The sequence below is a fragment of the Cebidichthys violaceus genome, unplaced genomic scaffold (assembly GCF_023349555.1).
Source record: "Cebidichthys violaceus isolate CVI_PGR_0920_01 unplaced genomic scaffold, fCebVio1.0.p SCAF_4, whole genome shotgun sequence".
Classification (NCBI taxonomy): Eukaryota; Metazoa; Chordata; class Actinopteri; order Perciformes; family Stichaeidae; genus Cebidichthys; species Cebidichthys violaceus.
Window position 1 is genome coordinate 4,182,784 of NW_027176594.1, and position 21,308 is coordinate 4,204,091.

Sequence of the window (21,308 nt, forward strand, 5' to 3'; positions counted from 1 at the left end):
GTCTGTCCTTTCTTTGTAGAAGCTTTTTTTTTTTTTTTTTTTCACTGTTTCACTCAAGACACCAGGAGGTAGAACAGGAGAAGCGGGTTACAGAAGACAGATGGGGAACAGTAGTCTCAGTCCCGCTGTATTAAAGTCCCCAGGTACCTCCTCCGAAGCTTCCATCATTACGTGTGACCAGCTAACTCCCCGAAATACGACTTTACTCCACATCCTCAGACACGGTCTCTCTCTTTTTTTTCAGCAGGGAATGTTCTATTGTTCATTGTTACAGTGATGTTCTACATGCAGAACTGTTGCAGCGTGTTGTGTTTGTGCTGTAATTGTGTTTTCAGGCAACGGCCAACCCGGAGGACGTGCATTTCTCATCCGGTCGCGTCCTCTCTTCATTTGACTATTTTTCACTTCCAGGCGACAGTGCGATTTTTCTTGTGGCGTGACCTTGACGCTGAGCTGGAGTCATCGGGAAAAGATGGCAGCAACGCAGACGGATGTGGCGTGAGGAGGGTGCGGCTTTTTTTTGCAGAGACGAGAGGTTTCTGGGTAGAAGAGATGAAAGAGGCTGCCAGTTGAGCCTGGTGACCAGTCCATTAAAGATCAGCCACAGACTGTGAGGGGAGGAGCAGGGGGGAGAGGAGAGAGATACTTTGATAAGTGTTGCGCCCGCGTTAACCTTGATGGCCGCTAGCAATGAGCCGGTGCCAGCAGAGAGGGATCTGTTTCAACTGGATTAGATTATTTTTTTTTTCCTCCTGTGCTCCAAGAGAAGGGGAGAAAAATCAATACTTGGGAGCACGGCATGACAGGGACATCATTTCAGAATTGAAGTAGCTGTCAGGCATTGTCATTTGGTGACTTTTGTTCGCCATTGTACTTTTAAGCCCTCATTTTTCTCCCCCTCCTCTTCCTTTCACTCGTTTCTTCCCGAGCCCATTGTCTGAATTCCCCTGGTGACATTTTATGTTGCAATTTGAAAACTAGAGGCCAAGAGATCAAGTGCAAGGGAATCTCTTTGAAACCAATCGGCGGACTGGTTCAGCATCTACTTTTGTTTTCCGACCCCCATCCTCCTTCCTCATTTCACCGTCTTGTCTCCCTCGACCTCCATTGTGATCCAGGAGGAATTTATTTGTAGTATATTTGCATTCTTTGATACCAGACAAGGACAAGCCTGATGTCTCGCCTTCCTCTGGACAGTTTCTCTGCCCGTTTGTAAATGAAACCCTCTGGGAGTGCTTGTCGACGGATGTGAGAAATTGGAGATTCTCGCAGAGCGATAGCCCAGCCTTGGAGAGTGTGCAGCCCTGATGTGCCACCAGTGTCAAGAGATTGCAAATCAAGCGCTTTAATAACATCTCTGCTGGTTTTGTTTCTTCCTCCTGTTCCCCGACAGAACCCTGAGACCCCGGTTCTGTCAGCCGGCGCGTTGAAGGCACGAAAACACCACTAGACCTTTTCTGTCACTCTAATTGATAAACACAGGGCTGATATCTTGTAATGAGCCTCCCTTCTCCAGCCTATTATACTGGTTAACCCTCTCAACCCAGCGAGGGAGAGGAGGGGAGCCAAGGCATCACCTGACAACAACTACAGCATTTAGATAAGGCTCACACTGTTACAACACCACCGCTGTGGAACTCATCTCCTCCCTGCTTATTATTTGTAGAATCAGCACGGCAGAAACATGAGCGATGGGCAGCGATAACCACAACAACAATTTTTAACATCGAACATCTGAAGCGTTTCATTCTCCGGCTCTAAAAGTTGGTTGCGTAATATGATTAACATCCACATGTTTCACAGCTTTGTGTCGGTATGTGCGTGTCGCCATCTTCTTGGTGATGCGATTTCCGAGATGATTACTGTTCTTTCCACTCCCCAGTCACTTCCCCAGCAGCCCATTTCCTCCCCAAACTCCCAACACACATCCATAGTTATTTATTTGAACTGTTGATGAATTGTGGGAGACACGGCTCAGTGTAATTGACTCGATTAATGCCAGCCATTATCATTTGGTCTTCACCAAGCTGTCTCCTCCGGCAGAGCCAGACACTCACGCTGGGCGACCCTGTCAGCCGGGCCATGTAATGGAAGGTGCTGCCCATGATTACAGTGTCGCAAGTCATAACGGTCTCACTGCCAGCAAGTTGTGCCCTGGTGGCTGTCTGGGTAGGAAGTTAACAGGCATGGAGTCCGCCATCCCTTTTTCTTCAGCTGCACTCTTTTAACTTGCTAAATGGAAGCACTTGTCTCCGAGCGAGTCTTTTTATGGTTTTCTTGTCAAAATATGGACACTGACAACTTAAGTCTCTCCAAAAAAAAAGAGGCATGTTTCTAATTGCAAATAGGAACAGATACTTTTAATTTACTTATGTTTCCACAACATTCCTTGAAAGGAAAGAAAGAACTGTTTGTTTGAATATACCCCAGAAGCTCCTTTTCTAGTTTCTGCCCTTTATCCTGTCAGACCTGGAGAGAAGTGAAGGCAGGATGGTGCCAACTGGGAGATTTGGTTATTCGCTTTAACCCTCATAATAACATAACATAATAAGTCCTTCATAGTACAACTGCATAGTCTCTGACTTCACATCTACGGAATGACCCCGGGAATTAACAGTGACTTGTCTTTTCCTCTTACTAGCAAACCCGACGTTGGCTTTTAATGGCACAACTGGTGTGTTCAGCTTTTTTGGTTGTTATTTTAGGGGTGAGTCTGTGAATTTGGCCTTTTCTGCTGCAGTCGACTTTGGCTTCGGATATGAGAAAATCCCATTACAGCATGGAGGGTTTGGGTGTTTGGGCAGGCTCAACACACAGGTGATGAAGTGTTTGTTTATGGTTATGAGTTTGAACCCAGCACTGTTGATTAGTACTGCAGACTTTACATGTGTGACAGGGGCAGATGGAAATGGACTTTATAGGCTTAATAATATGTTAAAGGACGGAAATCCACATAACCATTTATTTTGGCAAAATGGATCATTTTTATATTCATGTATACATTATTTATACATACATAAGTGTTTCTCTTTTTCTATATTAACAAGTTGTTTTTTAATTGTTTTCTGTTTAAAGTTTAACATGTGCGATAATCAAATGCTTGGCGTAACTAGAATTGTAGCATTTTAAACCCTATCCCCTTATTCCCTTCCTTTGGTCCAGCTTTTTACTTGTCCCAATTCCTGCTTGCCTTCAGTACCACTGATCAAGATTAATGGACACGACACGACACGACACGACACACACACACACACACACACACACACACACACACACACACACACACACACACACACACAGCAAAGCAAAGCATTCTCTAGTTGAAAATTTGGAACCCTTATACTGAAATTTCCTTTTGCGTGCTCCCTTTATTTTGCTGTTTCCCAGGTCATCATGCTGGAAGGTCAAGGCCCACATTAATGCCACACAAAGAGACATAGATTGATAATTAAGGCCCAGTGGCCTGCAGGAAAGACCCTCTAATTTGATTTATACCTATAGATTTTCTGTCAGATATGAAATGTTGTCGTTCAAATTGAAGAGGAGGACCCATTATAAAGCGCTTTACTGGTAACTTTGGGAAAGCAGGTTGCATTTGTTCAGCCATGCATCTGGGCTGATACCAACGGGTTAGTTTAAGGTTAAAGACATTAATGTACAACTGAAGACGCATTAATAATCAAATGAGCTTTTGTCCTTGATACTGCAGCCATTTGCTTTAGTTGCTGTTCTGAGAACATGTAGAGAAAAATATAAATGCACCAACGCAAGCCTGATGATGTGTATGGCTAGCTGTTACTATACAGAGCATGATTTTTTTCCATGTCCCTTTTCTTATGCTCACCTTCAGTACGAATTTAACTTTGAAACAAGACTTTCAAAGCTGTAAGTGCAACGTGAGTTTGAAATTGATTTTGAAACAGATGGAAATCAAAACACTGTTTCAAATTATAGCTGTTGTTTTCAGAAGGTGTTTTACTTTTCCCATCGCCGCAGAGTTCAAAGGCCCATTCTGATAACAAATTCCGACAGAGAAAAATGTCCTCCCTGTGCATTGTGGGTATCGTATGATTTGGTGTGCCGGAGGGCATTTAGTAAATGCGTGTCCACTGTTATTAATCAACATGACATGAGGACAGAAATGACCCCATGCTTTTCATTTGGTTCTACTCAGAGTGGACTTTCTATACGTGTCTGTATTGTATCTTCCTATAGACCTGTTTTTGTTGCATATGTTCCACAAGATACGTTCACAAATTCTAATTCAAATGTTGTATAATTCAGTCTCTTGGCACATTTGTGCACCTCTTTGCAATGTACACGCTCGTGATGCCTTCACTGGCGGAATGTATAACGCACCTCTTCTCTTTCGTTCCTAGTCGAACTGTGCTCAGTACGCAGCAGAGAAGCGAGATGAGGAGAAGATGTGCGACCACCTGATCCGAGCAGCCAAGTACCGCGACCACATGACAGCCACACAGCTCATCCAGAAGATCGTCAACATCCTGACCGACAAACATGGAGCCTGGGGAAGCTCTTCCAAAAGGTAAAACACAAGTCTCGAAGCAAAAAACCGTGCTCACTCTGGGAATTTTTACATATTTATAATTTTCCTTTCAAGTAAGATTGTCATTAAACTTTACTTTGTAAAATATTTTACAATTTTGTGTTATGGCGGGGAAAATTCTGTGGTGGTGAGGTTTTCTGCTCAGCTTCAGTACCACTGATCAAGATTAATGGTCACGAAACACACACACACACACACACACACACACACACACACACACACACACACACACACACACACACACACACACAGAGACAGACAGACAGACAGACAGACAGACAGACTGCATTTTGTGTACATGTTTAATCTATTCTTTGTACATGGCAGGTGTTTGATTGTTGATTGTTTTTTTATGTGAAAAATGACAAATAATCCTTTGATTCTATATTTTGTCACAATTATATTTTGTTCCCCACATGTCAGGATGTTTTAGAGACAATGAGTGAGCCTGGCAGAGAAAAACCTTTAATCAAGAAGGATGCACCTGTTTAGTTTTTTTCATGAACCGTGTTCATAGCATGTCATTTCTCTCAGCCTTGAAATTATTCAAACCACTGTAATGGTTTTAATCTCATCATAATCTTTCTCATCCCCCAATACTCATGGCTTTGATTAAATTAGATTTGCAAAGGTGAAAATGTCAGCTGTGGGTTGAATGATGCATTGACTGGAGAGAGAGATGAAAGCCATTTAAACAGCTCCGCTCCCATTAAGAACAGAGGGAACCCTATCCTCCGTGTTTGTTTCGCCAAATAGGCAGCAGAATCCAATGCAGCTATTCCCTAATGATGGCTGTTTGTGCAGGTAGTGGGTAATGGTGGGCTGGAGAGACGGCCGCTGGCTTGTGCTTGTTAGGCTGAACCAACTCTCCAGAGACTCGTCTGGCGAGGGTTAGTTTGCTATTGGATCTCTGGCTGCCTTTATTTTTTCTTTTCTGTTTTTTTCCTCTTATATCAGGATATGGTGCATTATTTGTTGTATTTTTCTTTCTTTGATACCATCTCTCTCTCTCTCTTTGCTTCCATCTCTTTTTTTCTATTAGTCGTCATGTGTACTCACACCAGGCTATTTACTATGGAGATTGTGTTCTACGAGCCCTGGCCAGAAAAGTCCCCCATTACTGGCCCTTTATGCCGTTGCGCTATTGATGGTTTTCCTAATGGCTGCCGATGGGCGCAGGGAGCCATTGGCACTGGGCCTTGGAGTGCAGCGCTCTTTTAATAAATCACAATCAGTCCTGTGCCATTACATCAATATTTTTGGTCAATTACTGTGAAGGTCAGGTGGTGCAGCTACGCACCAGAGCCCGTGGTATGCGGGCATGGGGGAAACATCTGGTGCTGAAACCCTCCAAAAAAGAACAAGTAAAAGCAAAAGATGGACACATGAAAACAAAAAAAAATACTCACGCACACACCTGCATGCCTGCATGCGTCCTAATATAAGAGATGTTTGCTCCCTAATTCCACAAATACGTGTGATGCAGCAACATCCCTGCCTGTGAATTTAGACGGGAGGGGAAGCACGGATACACACGATGCTTTCTCCAGCTGTGAAATTGAAATCCAGGAACACAAAGACAATACGCTGCTATGATTACGACCTTTTGTTGCCTGCCTGCTCACACGCCATAAAAACGTATTCCCCAAAGTTTCCATTCAATAAAGACTCTGAAAATGAAAATATTATTTTCTCACAAGCTGATGGGAATTGTTGTTTCCTCACGGCAGGCATCTAATATCTTCTGACACAGTGTGACCCGCCTGAATGCAATTTGTGTCTTAATATCCAGCTTACAGCGGCCCCGGCCTCTGGAGAAAAGAGGTGTTAGGTGATTTTCCTTTTTCCATTCCCCTGCTTCGTCTGCGGTTCTCTCTCTTCCTCACAACATACATTTCTTTTCTCCTTCTCTCCCACTCCTTGTCCTTTGCTCTTTCTCGGTTCACTTTCTACTACAGTTGTATCACCGGCCGATCAGAGAGGATTTCGTCCACCAGACAGTGGCGGTATCCATCGTTTTTGTGCCCTTGTCTGTCATCTAGTGTCGAGACATAGACAGATCCACAGCCAGACAGACAGACAGGGTGACTACCTGTTCATCCATACGTTTCTGTCCCAGTGCCTTGAGACTCAGGTGTTCTACATGCCAGCCTGCTGTCTTTTTGAGAGAGCAAAAAAGTAAATTAACACCTAGCAAGATGGCCACAAATGAAACAACTGGCAGATGTCATTTTTTTTCTCTCCTCATCACTCATCAGTTTTTTTTTTTTTCTTTGAGCTTGGGTCCACTGAGCATCCAGACCGCTGCCGTGTTTATTTGGGTCAGGAATCATCTTTCATGTATATGACACCTAGACAAAGTCGGCGGACAGAGAGGGGAGATGAGGGCAGATGATGGAGAACGCCAACTCAGTGTCTCTGGGGACTCGCACTACTCTCCTCCTTCTCCCCTCTCATACCTTCTCTTTATTGCATTCTAATAGGCTGACTAATGTACCATGGAAATTCACTCTGGATGCAGGAAGCGAGGGAAGTAAAAGGAAGGTGGCTGCAGCTGAAAAAAGGTTGAAGTGTGACGTAGAAGCAGTGTGCACACTTTTTATTTTAATCCAGAGCTGCTGTTGACAATCTACTGATGTAGCCAGTCTGTTTGAGACGGATGGAAATATTATTCAAAATGAAGAGGTTTAGGTATACTCTGGAGTTTGCTGTTTTCCTCCTTTTGTCTTCTTTCCTTTTTAAGCCTGCATCAGCATCCTTTTTATCCAATGGTTCTTTCCAACAATCCTCCCCTACAGCTAGTCCCCCTAAAACACACACACACACACACACACACACACACACACACACACACACACACACACACACACACACCACGAGCAGCAACTCCTCTCCCTCTGCTCCTCCTCCCTCATATAAGCAGCTCATTTTCTGCAGCACCACTGCTCTAATGGACGCCCTTAGGCTAGAGGCTTCCCAGCCAAGGGACATCCATCTTTTGGCGTGTCACACTCCCGCCCGGCAAAAAATCTTTGTGATGTGCACTCCAATTTTTCTTCAGTAAATCAAATCTTCCTTCCTTCAGAAAGACGAATGCTTTGGGGTTGGAGTGTTACAGAGAAAATCAATGCCGGCAAAATTGAAACAGTATGCCCCCGTATTGATCGGCCTTGTGAGATCGAAAAAGAACAGCTTTGTAACTGTTCTGCTGGACAGTTAGCTGACCTGTAATGGACAAACTATTGATATTAGCATTACTATTTTATCTTGTGCTATGTCATTTCACCAGCGCACTATTGAGGGAAAGAACCCGGAGCAGAACGTTCAGTTAGAAAAGGCTTTCGCTTCTCATCCACTAATGATACAGAAGAGACACACTTTACTGAGGAGGGTTTTGTCCCATCGCTTGATTTATTTAATCTTTTTAGTAAAGGAAATATTGTTTCCTTTACATAATATCCCCATCAGATGAACAGAATATGTGAGTGCAAAGCAGATACTATATACATTCTATTGATTATTAAGTCTGCAATGAACGATTGTTTTCATTATGAATTAATATCGAGATTCTTTTTCTTACAATTTTATTTATTTGGTGAAAAATAGTTAGCCCAACACAATATCTCAAAATTGCGTGTTTTGTCCTACCAACAATCCAAAGCCTAAAATTCATTGACACAAACAATGAATATATTTTCTAAAATTGTGGATAATTAATTGTTGTTAATTTTCCAATTCCATCTCCTGATTGTTTTCTCTAACAGTCATTTTTTGCACTGCGTTTATTTGATTCATGGTTTAGTCTGTGATATGTCAGAAAACAGTGAACCACATCTGCCTGCAGACCAGCTCTACATCTTCAAACGGTACAATGCCCGAAGATATTCATTATTGGTGATCAAAGCAAAATCCTCACATTTAATAACCTGATACTAGCGGATGTTTGACACTTTCTTTTTTGTAAAAGTGGCGGCGGGTGAATAAACACAAGGTTCAGTGTCTCCTCAATCTGCAAATTCGCATTTATCTGCCTATTCTCATACTATATATATAGATATACTGTTAACACCACTTATACTGTTTATTGTGTATTAACACCCCTTAATGGTTATTCTACATTCTATATTTTCTTCCGTTATTTTGTACATTACTCTTCACATAACTACAACATAAGCAAATAACTCTAAAAGTTAAATCTGGTTCAGACTTTCCTAAATTCTTCTTGTTGCACTGAAATACGTGACGAAGCTTCCACCAACTTAAATGCACTTCGAATGACAAACACAGGAATTTCTAAATTAAAATAACTAACTACTAAAAATAATATGTACTTTTTTATTTGATCAATTACTAATATTAAAAAGTTTCATTTTAGGTCTCGTTAGTTTTCTCCCCCTCGTTGAGCCTCCTCTTGGACCCTCCCACGGAATCAATTCATTATGCTCTGGACATACAGCAGTTGTGCTTACTACAGTTAGGACATTTATGTTCACAGAGCATTTTTTCTTTTAAATAAATGATTGCATTAGAATCTGCGGCAGCCCGATTCATCTCTACTTGTATGCTTTCATTCCAGACTTAAATCATAATTATGATACATAATACTGAATGTAATGCATGTGTTAAAGCCGAGGTCTGCTCAGCGTCTGCGCTGCCTTGCGTGCATGTTTTATGGACACACTGTACATTATGGCTGCGCTGGTAGTGTGCACGCAGAGCTGAAAAAGGAAATGGGACTCCAGCACGTCAGTGGAGATTATAACCATAGGAAACAAGAACATAACTGTTTAGAGTACACTGACTCTCGGAAATGCATGACACGTGAGGGGCAGGAAGACGGACAGAGAGAGAGAGGGATGGAGGGATGGAACGGAGGATGAGAGAGAGATATTTGTTACTGAAGCATCAAAAGTTAAGATGGAGACAAAGACAAGACATTTTTTTCCACATCCTTTCCTCTAGCTGCAGTATACAGTAAACCATAGCGATGAGTGATTGCACAAATGTGAATGTAAAAGGTTGAGAGCGTGTCTTGTTTGCTGGATGGAAAACTCTGCAGCTGCTGACTTATCTGACCATCAGATTGCCTGTTGTTGTATTTGCGAAAAAGAATAAACACCGTTGCTGGATCCCCGATCTTTCCTGATTCTGATTTATGCACCAGATTTTGTAATTGGTTTGTTTCCAAGCATTGTTTGCTATGTTTATTCTAATCTTTGTAGCTAATCTTTTTGTTTCAAACGCATTTTTATCTTTAAATAGTTCACCAAAAGAAAGTCTGGCTGGCTGTTTAATCACATATAAATGAGATAATCTCTGACATGAGCCCTTCTTTACATTGAAAACAGTTTGTCCAGTACTCAACGGATCATTTATAACCGATAATAGCTTTTGGTTTGCTTATAAATACTTCCAATCTAAACACCAACATGACCTGATGTCCTGAGCAGTGGCAGCTGTAGCGGTCCCCAGCTCCCGTCTCATCCGAGGCAGAGACAGTTGTTTCCTTTAGTCCGAGCCCCGGCTACTTCAAAACCAATTAGCTGGTGGCTCGGGTTGTGTTCATCCATCTGCCTCGATGCAGTCATAAACATATAGCATAAACATACTGCGCGAAGCGACGCAAGGCCGCCCTCGGTTACGTTTGTCTTTTTGTAAACGAGACTCTTCGTATCGTGCAGGGATCTCCAACACTGAAGTCCTTAAACAGGGTTCGACGCGAAACCCTCCACCTCATTAATCATGCACAGTGACATGTGTCTGGGACAGAAAAGTTGTGAAGGGGACAAAAAGGATGTTCCTTAGGTCTCTGGGGAGACTGTTTCCAGTTTGACGTTCCATCAGTTACATAAAATAACGTGCCACGAAGGCCCTACCGTGCAGTCTGGCTCATGGATATGGAATAGAATATAGCCTTAATGATAACATTTACCTCGACTGTATATACAGTACAGTGGCTGGGGCTGTAAGGAATAGTAACAACGTGTCATGGTGGAACATATTAACGGCTGATGATGTCCACATGTTCGTGTGGTTAAGTGTTGCAGGTCAGACACAGATTTCAAGAATTACACTCGGTGGATCATTTGAAATGATGAGAAAAAGGCAAGTGGTTCAGTTAGAACTGGTGCTTTTAATCATTGTTGTGGGAATGAGTGAATGTTTTTTTATGCCACCGCCGTGGGCAGCCACTATGTTTTTGGGTTGTCAGTCGGTCCGTCTCGTATCGGTATCTCAGGAATGCCGGCAGGGAATTTCTTCAAATTTAGCACAAATGTGGACCATGACTCAATGATGAATTGATTAGAATCTGGTGGTCAGAGTTCACTGTGACTTCATAAAAAAAACATTTGACCATAATTTAAGAATCGACACGCTAATTATGACAATTTCCCATAAATTTCTTATCGGATGAAATTATGAAGTGATGGTATTTTAAACGGACATGGATGTAAACTGCAACTTGACTGGTTGGCGGAGGCTTACAACCTCGAGGCGGTAATTCTAGCGCCAAATCTGTTATAACAATTAATGATTTAACAGTGGAGCTTGTCCTGATCCTGTTTGGAAGGTTTGATGTAGTTTGCATGTTTACACTTGTAGTAGTAGATTTGAGCATTCGTACCTTTTATCTAACTGTTAGCTATTCTTGACTTCGAGGCGGATGCTGCGTCATAGCCGGTACATTTTTTGTTATTGTAACAATAAATATACTTAAGATCAGCCTCACACCATTTTGTAATCCTATTTGTTTGTTTATTTTCCTTATTAAACACACAAATAAGTGAATTTTACAAGATCATTTCTATTTATTCATATGAGCTTAGCCTTAGCTGCTACAGAAGTACCCTCTGGGGTACTAGTAACTAGGTGGTGAGTCACTGCTGGAAACTACTTAGTAGCACTATGACAGTGACAGCTTGCTATTGTGCGTCACAGAAACTGGAGGTGAGAAGCGTCGAGAGGTTTTCAGTTTAACCAATTCACACTACCCTTTTTTTTAATTTTTTTTTTTACATCTTTTAGACCCGCGTCTTCGTTTTAACGCCGTCCCTATTGTCCGTCGTCTTCCTAGCAGCTCAGAAAGATAATGGAATCCTTGTTATGAAGTATGAAGGAGGGCCGCCATCCCTGAAAGACCAATTACACCATCCTACCTCCCTGCCTCGCTGCTCACAGGCCCAGTGTGACTCTGTAGCAACTCTCAGATTTATGAGTTTCATATACCCTTAAGAAAGTATATGGCCTTGGTGGAACAAGGTCATGATAAAAGGGTGCTGATCAATATCTGAATGAAAAGCCATTTGGGAAGTTTTTAGGGCTTTTTCTCTCTCCTTTCTCCCTGGATGCAATATCTGCAGAGTATCGATTGTCCGGGGCCAGTAGTTAGTCAAAGGCTATCTCCTTTGACTAACCCCTTTGCAGCGTGTCAGCCCCCTCCTCCCCCGTCCTCGTGATAGATTGGTATTCTTCCAGCCGTTGTAATTACACCATGGTACCAGCAGGTCATTTATTTTGCTACTTTCACCATTTGCCAAAAACTGGCCTTTATCTTTAGAATCCAGCTCTTTCTCGAGCAACTAAAGCGGGGAAAAAAAAAAGGCCACATAAAATTCCAACGTGCTGAGGATCATCATTTCCTCATAGATCTTCAGCTGCAGATTTACGTTACACCCCCCCACCTCTGTGTCTGAGTTCAAGTTCAGCAACACCTCAAGAGGATCAGACCAGAGGAGTTCAATGTGTGAGATCTGTGATGTTAAGAACTGACATCGATGATGGATGCTAGGACCATTTTATTCATTCTGGAGGGATTTTGTGGAGAATTTATAGATACACACTTGGAAGGATGGAAGGTTAAAGTCAACAGAATAAGAATTTAGCTTTACAAAAGTCTAAAACGATTATAAGCATTTTAAACAGTCTGATCAAGCTGAAATTCTGACTCTGAGGTACTCTGATTCTGATGTTCACGAGACAATATTAAACTGTACAAAACCCCCAATACAAGCAACATAATAAATCAGTGAAAGAAATGTACTATTTAAAATTCAGCGCTGATGCTTTGTTTTCCCCTCTGCGTTAGATTATTTTCTCGAATGAAGAGATAACTACATCGCCATAATAGTTAGTCAGACTTCTGTTTATATGATCGTCTCAATCACCTTGCAAAGGAATTGCTGCACTTGAGACACACACACACACACACACACACACACACACACACACACAGAGAGACTGCGATGTAAGTGCTGTATAATGGGCACAGCCGTATGATGGAGGGAGGGAAGGAGGCGCTCATGAATAGCAGACAGTCTCGCTAGATGAGATTGCCGAGCCTTGTAGTCCTGAAGCAGGGCTCACAACAGAGAGAGTTCAATGGAGATTGTTTTATAAAGTATATACAGAACAAGAAAGATCAGTTTAATTTTTACCAATTTTCTGTGGTTTCAAAATCTTAAACTAAGCTGGAATGTATTGCTTTTTTTAAAAAGTATATTCTTTACATATTTTTTATACTATATTTTATTTTTTTTTAGTTAATTTGAAAGTGAGATCCCTAACTGGTTTTGACATTTACGGTGATAAAGGTTAAACATGGACTAGTGTGTATTGTTGGACTCAAGCCCCAACAATAAAAGAAGTCCTCCTTCGACTCCCAATGTCAGCTGACCGTGAGCTTCTCCTCTGTGCGTTTCTTTTGGTGTGTGTTGGAAACGTTTGGTCTGTGTTCAGATTTGTCAAACCATTCAAGTTCAGCTCTGAAAGCTAGAGGTCAGAAGATTATTACAATGGGCCAGTAATGGCAGAATTATGCAACTCTGGTCCAGTGGATGCCCTCATTACCTCGCCGTAGTGGTGATAAATGGCCCTAAATGCATGTTGTCAAAATCACAGGAAAAATGTGACCCTATATCAAAAATACAGATGGTACCACTTCAGCGATGTAGCATGGGGAGTGTGTATACACTATTTATTATGTAGTGATGCTTAGATAATTCTAATAATGCAAACCGGGAAGCTATTCGAACATTTAACTATAAATGTGCAACATTTTTCCTTTGAGTGGAAAAGGCTTTTTTTTCTGCTCTTTGTTTAATATTTACTACCTTAGTAAACACAATGCTTTCTCTTTTACCTCCCATGAAATCTGATATGATTAGTGTGTAATTGTCTGGCTTTTTGTTGCTGAATTTACACTGTGAGTGTAATTGCTGCTAATTGGAAGCTGCGCACTAAGCTGGTGGTAATTAGGGCTCGATTTGCATTATTTCATTTGGCTGCACTGCATTGTGGGGAGTCTGAAGCCTTTTGCCTCTCACCCATGGGAGTACTTTGATCCTCGCAAGCCGGCGATGTTGCAGAAATGCAATATCAGTCCCTCTTTTTTTTTTTTTTTTTTTCTTTTTTTTTTTTTTTTTTTTTTCTCCAGATCGCTTTTTGAAAGCTCTTGGATAAATTGGAGTTAATTGGGAGGAGTGGTAGGTGCTTATGTTGTCTCGGTAATGAGTGTGTGCACTCTTGTGTGTTCGCAACAAATTCAGTGAAAGCGGAGTTAACAAGAGTGATATGAAAGCAAAAGATGTTAATATACATGAATTTAGTTTCAGTGTGGCTGAATTCCTTCAGCTCACATATAAGATTTAGATTGTTCTGGGTTTTTTTTCTCTCTAATCACGTGCATACTATTTTATGTTTTACAACTCTTCATCCCCGATCTGTTGTAGTGTTGGATCACGTTGTTTGAATTCATATTAAAAATAGAGAAATTAAATAATTTAATCCTGGGATTAATAATAAGGATGGGCAAAATGACCCATCTTATCCCCATCATGTAAGGGGATAAGATGGAAATGTTGCCGGGTCTGTGACCCTGACATTACCTCTGGTGAATGTTGTAAACAACATTAGCTGAGGTGAATTAACATACACACATGTAGAAGGTCCCCTGTAAACCTCATTGGAGTGGGAAGGCACAGCATTAATGTACATGTGGAAAATCACTTCGGCAAGACTTAATCATGCCAAACAATTTCAGTGGGAAGGTATTTGGTCCTGTTTCATTTTAATTTGAGTCTGGAGATACCATCTATGTGATCGCTGCCACCGCTTGACAAAGAGCCAGTGCTCAAGCAACCAGTCCTCAACATGACAAATCCTCAATCTATCGCTGCTCTCCCGTTTCTTCTAAACACATGGTTTATGCAAATCAAAGCAAAATGATCTTGGGGATAGCAGCAATGTTTGAGCAATTTGAGCGCTGCCAATAGGAACTGGCATTAATATAAAATAAGGAAGGGGAGAAATGTCCTCTGCATATGCGGCTCTCATTGACTGTACCCAAATTAATTTAGCAGAAAGGTTATGAATGACTGTTTGTGCTGAAGTGCAGTCGCTTGTGGTGATATATGAAAGCACATTCACTCTGCTTGTCCTGCTTGCTATGATAACGGTCATTCTATCATTTACATAACATCAAATGCTTGAAAAGGAAACCCATGCAGATGGAGTAATATTCTCGCTACCTCTCCGTATTCACCCTACGGTTCTTAAAAAGCTGAATTCAAATGAAATGATATAAAATGGCTAAGAAGGATATCTGATGCTTTTCTTTGTCTAATATCAGTTTCTTGTGTCTGTTTAAAAACAAAAGAAACTTTTAAAACTGGAATTTTACACCCCCCCCCCCCCCCCCCCCCCCCCCAAAAAAAAAAAAAAAGCACCAACAACACAAAAATAAACGATGCATCTGCCTCTTAACCAACCCTGTCTGATTGAATCTTGATGGATGGCAGTCATTTGTCCTCGTCAGCAAATGAACAACCGTGCCGTTATAAATAGCAGTGCTATGAAACTTTCAGGAGCTGCAGAGAGAATCTATTAGCATCTTTAAACTGGCCGTTTGATAATCCCAATAACATATGATGATTAATAGAGGGGACTTGAAAGTGGATTGGGATTGTTTATTTTAGTGTTTCTTAATGCCAGATTAGTATTATATTTAGGACAAGATTAGAGCTTAATCCCCCCCCAAGGGAAAGGAAGTGGCTGCAGCAGGATACTGTCATAGTCATCAAAGAATAGAAACAAATATACACTCATGTATAAGATTAAGAAGGGTATGTATTTCTAGTGCATTTTCTTATTTGGTTGTGATAGTAACTATTGGCATTATAGACCATATATATTGAAGGGATTTCAGTAATCAACTGACAAATCATACTGGGATTTATACATTATTGCAAATGAACGTGCATCTTGCTAGTTATTTGGGTAGACGGCTCCCATGTGTTGGACGATGGTTTACATCGTTAATGTAGTTCACTTGTCCCTCCACTTTCCTAAACGCTCATCTTTCCAAATAAGCCTTTTATTAATCCTGAACCAGCAAAGTATCTCCTTGCAGCGTGATGGTGGTTTTTGTTGAGTTTATTAAATTGAAGGCATTACTGTTTTGTCACCTGATTAGGGGAAAGAAACATCAGGGCCATATAAAAGGAGAAACTTGAACTTCCCCATTAGTCCTCTGTGTTGGTAAACTTTCTCAAATTTACAACTCCAGAGCCCTGAAGAGCATCCAAAAGATGGTTAAAAAAAAAAAAAGCAAGAGAGAGGGAAAAAAAAGAGACGGTAATCACTATTTACTACTTCACATAAAACTCTTCCGGACTCTGTTTCATCAGTAGCCAATGTGGTCTACATTAGAAAGGCCCAACAAATTCTCTTTAGTACACACAAACTCAGAGCTTGCACATGCGAGGCTTGCACTGTTGTATATCAAAGTTTTGCCCAGATTTAAAAAGAGCACGCTCTCCGTCTGACAAGATTTCCTCTCCTCTACTCTCATCATCAGACAACAGTCACTTCAGGCTTAGCGAGCCGGCCTTCCAGACACCTTTTATGACCAAACTAATTACTAATTACACAAGTGGTCGGCGTGAGCCACAGCACAACGCTGGCCCTTTTGTTATTTTAATTGTTGTTATTTTGAAGAATGGTGCTTCAGTAAATTCTGCCAAGGATGCCCTAGGAGGATGGATGAGCTCTGAATAATTTATCGTGTTTGTGGAAACACACTCAGTGTGCGGCATGGGGGTTGCATAGCGCCGTACATCTCCATTCTTGTTACGGCGGCGCTCTCATTGGGGATTGATGACGAGGTATCTTTCATCGCGCGTCCACCTCTTCCAGCACCCCATCATTAGGACTCCCATTGTCGCCTGTTCATGGCGCGCTGGATGAATATGACTGGCAGAGGTGGGTCCCCCCCCCCCTCTAATGCTTTGACTAATTACTCCAGCCAATGGTTCCCCTCCTGATGGATTAATGTGCATTGTGTGAATCAGACAGACCCCCCCCCCCCCCCCTTCCATGAGATGAGAGACGAGTGCGTCCTGATTCGGAGCTGTGCGCCATGCACAACCTTGATAATTATTTTCATAGATGAATACCGTTGCAGGCAGGATGATGAAGTGGCCATTTGCGTTCAGAGACTATCACACACAAACACGGAGCGGGGTCTTTGTCACTGGTGAGAAATCTGGCACACACACATACACACACACGCTCTTGATTCACTGCTCTGAATATACAAAATCTACATTTCCTTTTATGCTGTTTTGAAAATTTCCCAAACATCTTCCCATATCGGGGTCTCAATGGTTGTCTTCTATGCACTGAATTTACATACAGACTCAAGATATGAGCAGCAGCAAGCCTCCGCTCGTCATCAAGCATTTTGAGACAGATTGTTTTCCTTCTGTCCAGATAAATCAAATAATCAATGGTTTTCATTAGCCAGGGCATGCCGGGTTTTAAAGTACCCGCTTGGAAATTGTATTTATTTTCTTGCGTGAAGCCCCTTTCCCTTTTAGAGGCCCCCGTGTGATCATTGGTGTTGAACTGAAGATTTGTGAGGAGCCCCCGGCCAGAGCAGCGTTCAAGAGTAGATCACATAAAGTATGGAGGGGTTCTCCCGTCATAGTTTATGCCACTGAAACCATAAACTGTTTCTTTTACACCTTCACAGGATACACTGCAGCCAGTTATGAATAACCTGGTCATGGTTTTGTTTTTATTAGTTTAGAAATGTTTTGAATCAATTAAATCTGTTTATGTCTTCTTGTAACATCAGTTTTGCCACGAAAAATCTTTTTTTGTGCTTTTAATCTTTTCAAAAAGGTTAGTCTATGGAATATAAAACCATTTAGGTTTGTAGGTATCACGTATCTTAATTTACTGTATGATTCATGACAGCGTAGATCCTGCTGGAATTGTTTTTTTAATTTTTCGCACAGCCCAGCGGAATTGAAAAGATTTACAGTATTTTACGAAATCGTGGCAAATTGTTGAGGTGGATTTTAGGAATATCTGCGATGAACAAATACCAACAAAATCAACTCCAGGACAAGCCTAGACTAGGGTTTTCTTATTTCCTAAAACTGTTTTCCTCATGAGAACATTTAGTGCAAGTAAAACGACTATTTGACTTGAGTCAGACAGTCGGGATTTAGTCTCACTAAAGACCCAAGTGCATGTTGTTTTTCCCCTCCCAACTGAGTTGTTAATCATTAACGCATGAGCTGTTTTCACAGTTAAAAAGAGTGGATTTTTGTGCTGCCTAATGCCACATCTTTGTTTTGCGCCAAAAAGTTCTTCAAATTAAAAACCCTTTAAACTGAAAAAGAAACATGTAATGAGAAAAATGATTTTATTACGCTTTGTGGTGCCTCCAAGCCATGGGTAATGAATATTTTAGATTATGTTTTAATTAAACCACTTTCAAAAATAGAAGAGATATTTCATTATAGACAGGTACACAGTGTACACATGCAATGCTATGTGCCAATGACTCCTCATTAAAAGTTAACACTTTCTTTGCCTTGAGAGCGGAATGATTTACTGACCGGGCCTGGTAAAGGGAGATGTAAATTGGAAAGAAAAATGGGTGCTGTAGACATTGATTAATATTGGTAATGCTATCCACCCCCACTCCTCTGTGTTTGTAATGGCCTTCTCCTTATCCTGCTAGCCATGAGTCCTGACAGGAGGTATCCTGCTGGGCTTGAAATGAGCCTAGAATGGAGGCATGTGCCCTAGAAGTGTGTGGAAAATGATCACGCTGGCATTTGCTCCTTCCACTGTGATGCACTTTGGACTCAGTTCACCGTCTCAAAGAGAGAGGAGGAAAAATAAATGAAAAAGGGAGCACCTTAGTCTCTTTAGATGGAGATACCGTCATTGTCGAGTACAATGATTTGGGCTGCAAGCTTGTGTCTAAGGGAATATTTTTAAAGAGTTATTCTGAGGGTTTAAAAAAAAAAAAACAGCAAACACAATGCTGTCTTTATGTACGCTTGCTCGGACCAAGCGCTAATGCTGGGCTGCTATACCATGCTGGCTGGTAATTGCTAACACATGTGCTACCTCTGTCTCGCTGCAGCCGGCCGAGGGAGTTCTGGCGCCTGGACTACTGGGAGGACGATTTAAGGCGGCGACGCCGCTTCATCAGGAACCCCTCCGGATCCACTCACTCAGAGGCTACGCTCAAAGCCGCGGCCGAACACGGTCAGTCCCATCCACCAAGTCCCTTCCTGTTGGTTACACTCCCTTTCTCACTCACTTGGTGCTAGCACCAGGTACAAGGTAATACAAATTTGTCTTCGCGTTGCAATAAAAGATTTATTGTACAACAAGACCGTAAAATAGCACCCTCATTTAGATTTCTCAAAGGTAATTTCATATATACTCTGCCTCCCATTAGGCAAAGCTGGACTAACAATCAACTGTGTTTCTGTAGCAGGCTTTGCTCAGAATTTCAGTTTTGAGCTAAGTGGCTATGACTCAAATGAAATGTGAAATTTTGTCTATTCTTTTTTTCTTCGCTGCATAACAGTGGCTTATATCAGTGGTAAGTAGCATTCACGCTCCTATATTTTGTTCCCTTGTTTGACTGAGGGGTCATTTTGGGATTCATGCTTTTTGATTCATTCCTTTACAGAATAGTTTGTTAGATCAGAGGTAAACTTAATAGAATATTCTAAATAAAATGTGTTTTGAGGTGTATAATTATGATTAAATTATTGATTGAATGTGATAAATTGTATTGGTCCTTCAGCTTAAATATTACACCAGTAAACACAAATTGCAGTCTACCGAACATCGTTGAAGAGAGTTTGTACTGTGACCCTCTTAAGATGTATTGGGGTATGGAAAAAAAAAACCGTTGCCAATACTCTGCTTTTACCCAAAGTACAGCGTTCTCATTTAAATTAACAGCATTGATTACTTTTTACTTTAGTATTTAAATAAGGCCGATACATTTTTCATTGTTTCTGTGCACTTCCCTGTAAAGACAGGTGCCGATTTTCAATAAACATGGTGTGAGAGCAGCTTAACATTCCCAGCAGTCACTTGTGACCACAATATCTAAATGACACATGTCTCTGCATTAACACCAGGAGTCACATTACTCTTCTTGAGTGCGCGTAATCCCTCATTTCTACAAAAGAAATCCAGCGCACACGCACCAGGGTTTGCGATCATCGTCATGCCGGACCTACATTTACCAGCTCAATCAATTACTCTCTCCGGTAAACGGCCGTTTCTGGACCAAAAATGTCCTCAATGCGTCTCCTGCAAAAGTCCCGTTAAATGTGACATCATTCCCGAAGACAAATGGCAGGTGTGACAGGAGTCGATACGAATGTGATCTAAAAGCAATAAGTGTCGGGGATCCCAGGATCCTGGCAGACTTCTGGTCTGCAGTAATGGCTGCAGTGTGGAGGCAGCTGGAGACCGAGGCCAGCTGGTCGCTGCTCTTCTGCTGCAAACCTCTGAATTTAACTTTGTCTCCATCTTAATTCCTCCTTGTTTTCCCTTCAGCTAGTTCATGACAGAGAACAGACACATTACTTATGCTCTGTCGTTGACTTCTTTTAGCTGATGAAAAACTGTTGACGGTATTCCGTCATTCAGGTATTTGGTCTGGTATTCAATTTTATTCTAAACTATTTATGTGCTGTGTATATTCTTCACTTGTGGGGGGGGGGGGGAGGAGACAAATTCCTGAAAACATTTGGTTTCAAAGCCAAGTTTGTGTAAAAATAGCCAGCAGCCAGTTGTGGCAAGGCTATGCTACCTCGGGAGAGTATACTGCCCAGGCTGAAGTACGAGAATATATCATTAAAATAACTCTTTGACATTGAAGCCTGCCGGCATCCATTTTCTGATGTAACCTTTCGTCTTGTTTTAGTCGACCCGACATTTGTTACGGAAGTGCAGCTCAAGATGAGAATGCAGGGCTGAGTTTTCAAACGGAGCACAAAGGTCATATCTGGCTGTAATTATATTCATCAGATGCAGAGGGGAAAATGCAGTCTCTCCCCCTAAGAAAATATTTAGTATAAGATCAAGCCTGAATTTACCCTAATTTTCTTGCTACTTGTGGCTGCACTTTTCAAATCTCACGCTTGATCATAAAATTAGAAGCAATGGAAAATATTTAGCATTTTTTACTGAGTGATCTATCACAACAAAGTGTTGTTTTTCCTTTTTTTAAAAAGAAGGGAATATGTCTTTGCATTTGAACATGGAGAAAATGTGCATGTCTGCGTAAAGGGTAGGGACAACCGTTATCATTCATACTGCGCCAAAATGATTTCCACAGGAGAGTGCGTGGCTGCCAGTGGGCTTGAGTAGGCTGTTATGTATTTATGCCTGGAAAGAACCATCTTTTCTG

General features: G+C 41.5%; 1 protein-coding gene across 3 annotated transcripts in view; it reads left to right on the forward strand.

Moving 5' to 3' along the window:
* The window catches only part of lrba (LPS-responsive vesicle trafficking, beach and anchor containing), a 182,849-nt gene that overhangs the window by 83,030 nt on the left and 78,511 nt on the right, over positions 1-21,308 (forward strand). For all 3 annotated transcript variants that reach the window (XM_068727827.1, XM_068727829.1, XM_068727828.1), the window contains exons 36-37: positions 4,380-4,546; positions 19,011-19,135. In XM_068727827.1, the coding sequence (XP_068583928.1) occupies positions 4,380-4,546; positions 19,011-19,135 (292 nt within the window). The remainder of the gene's footprint in view (positions 1-4,379; positions 4,547-19,010; positions 19,136-21,308) is intronic.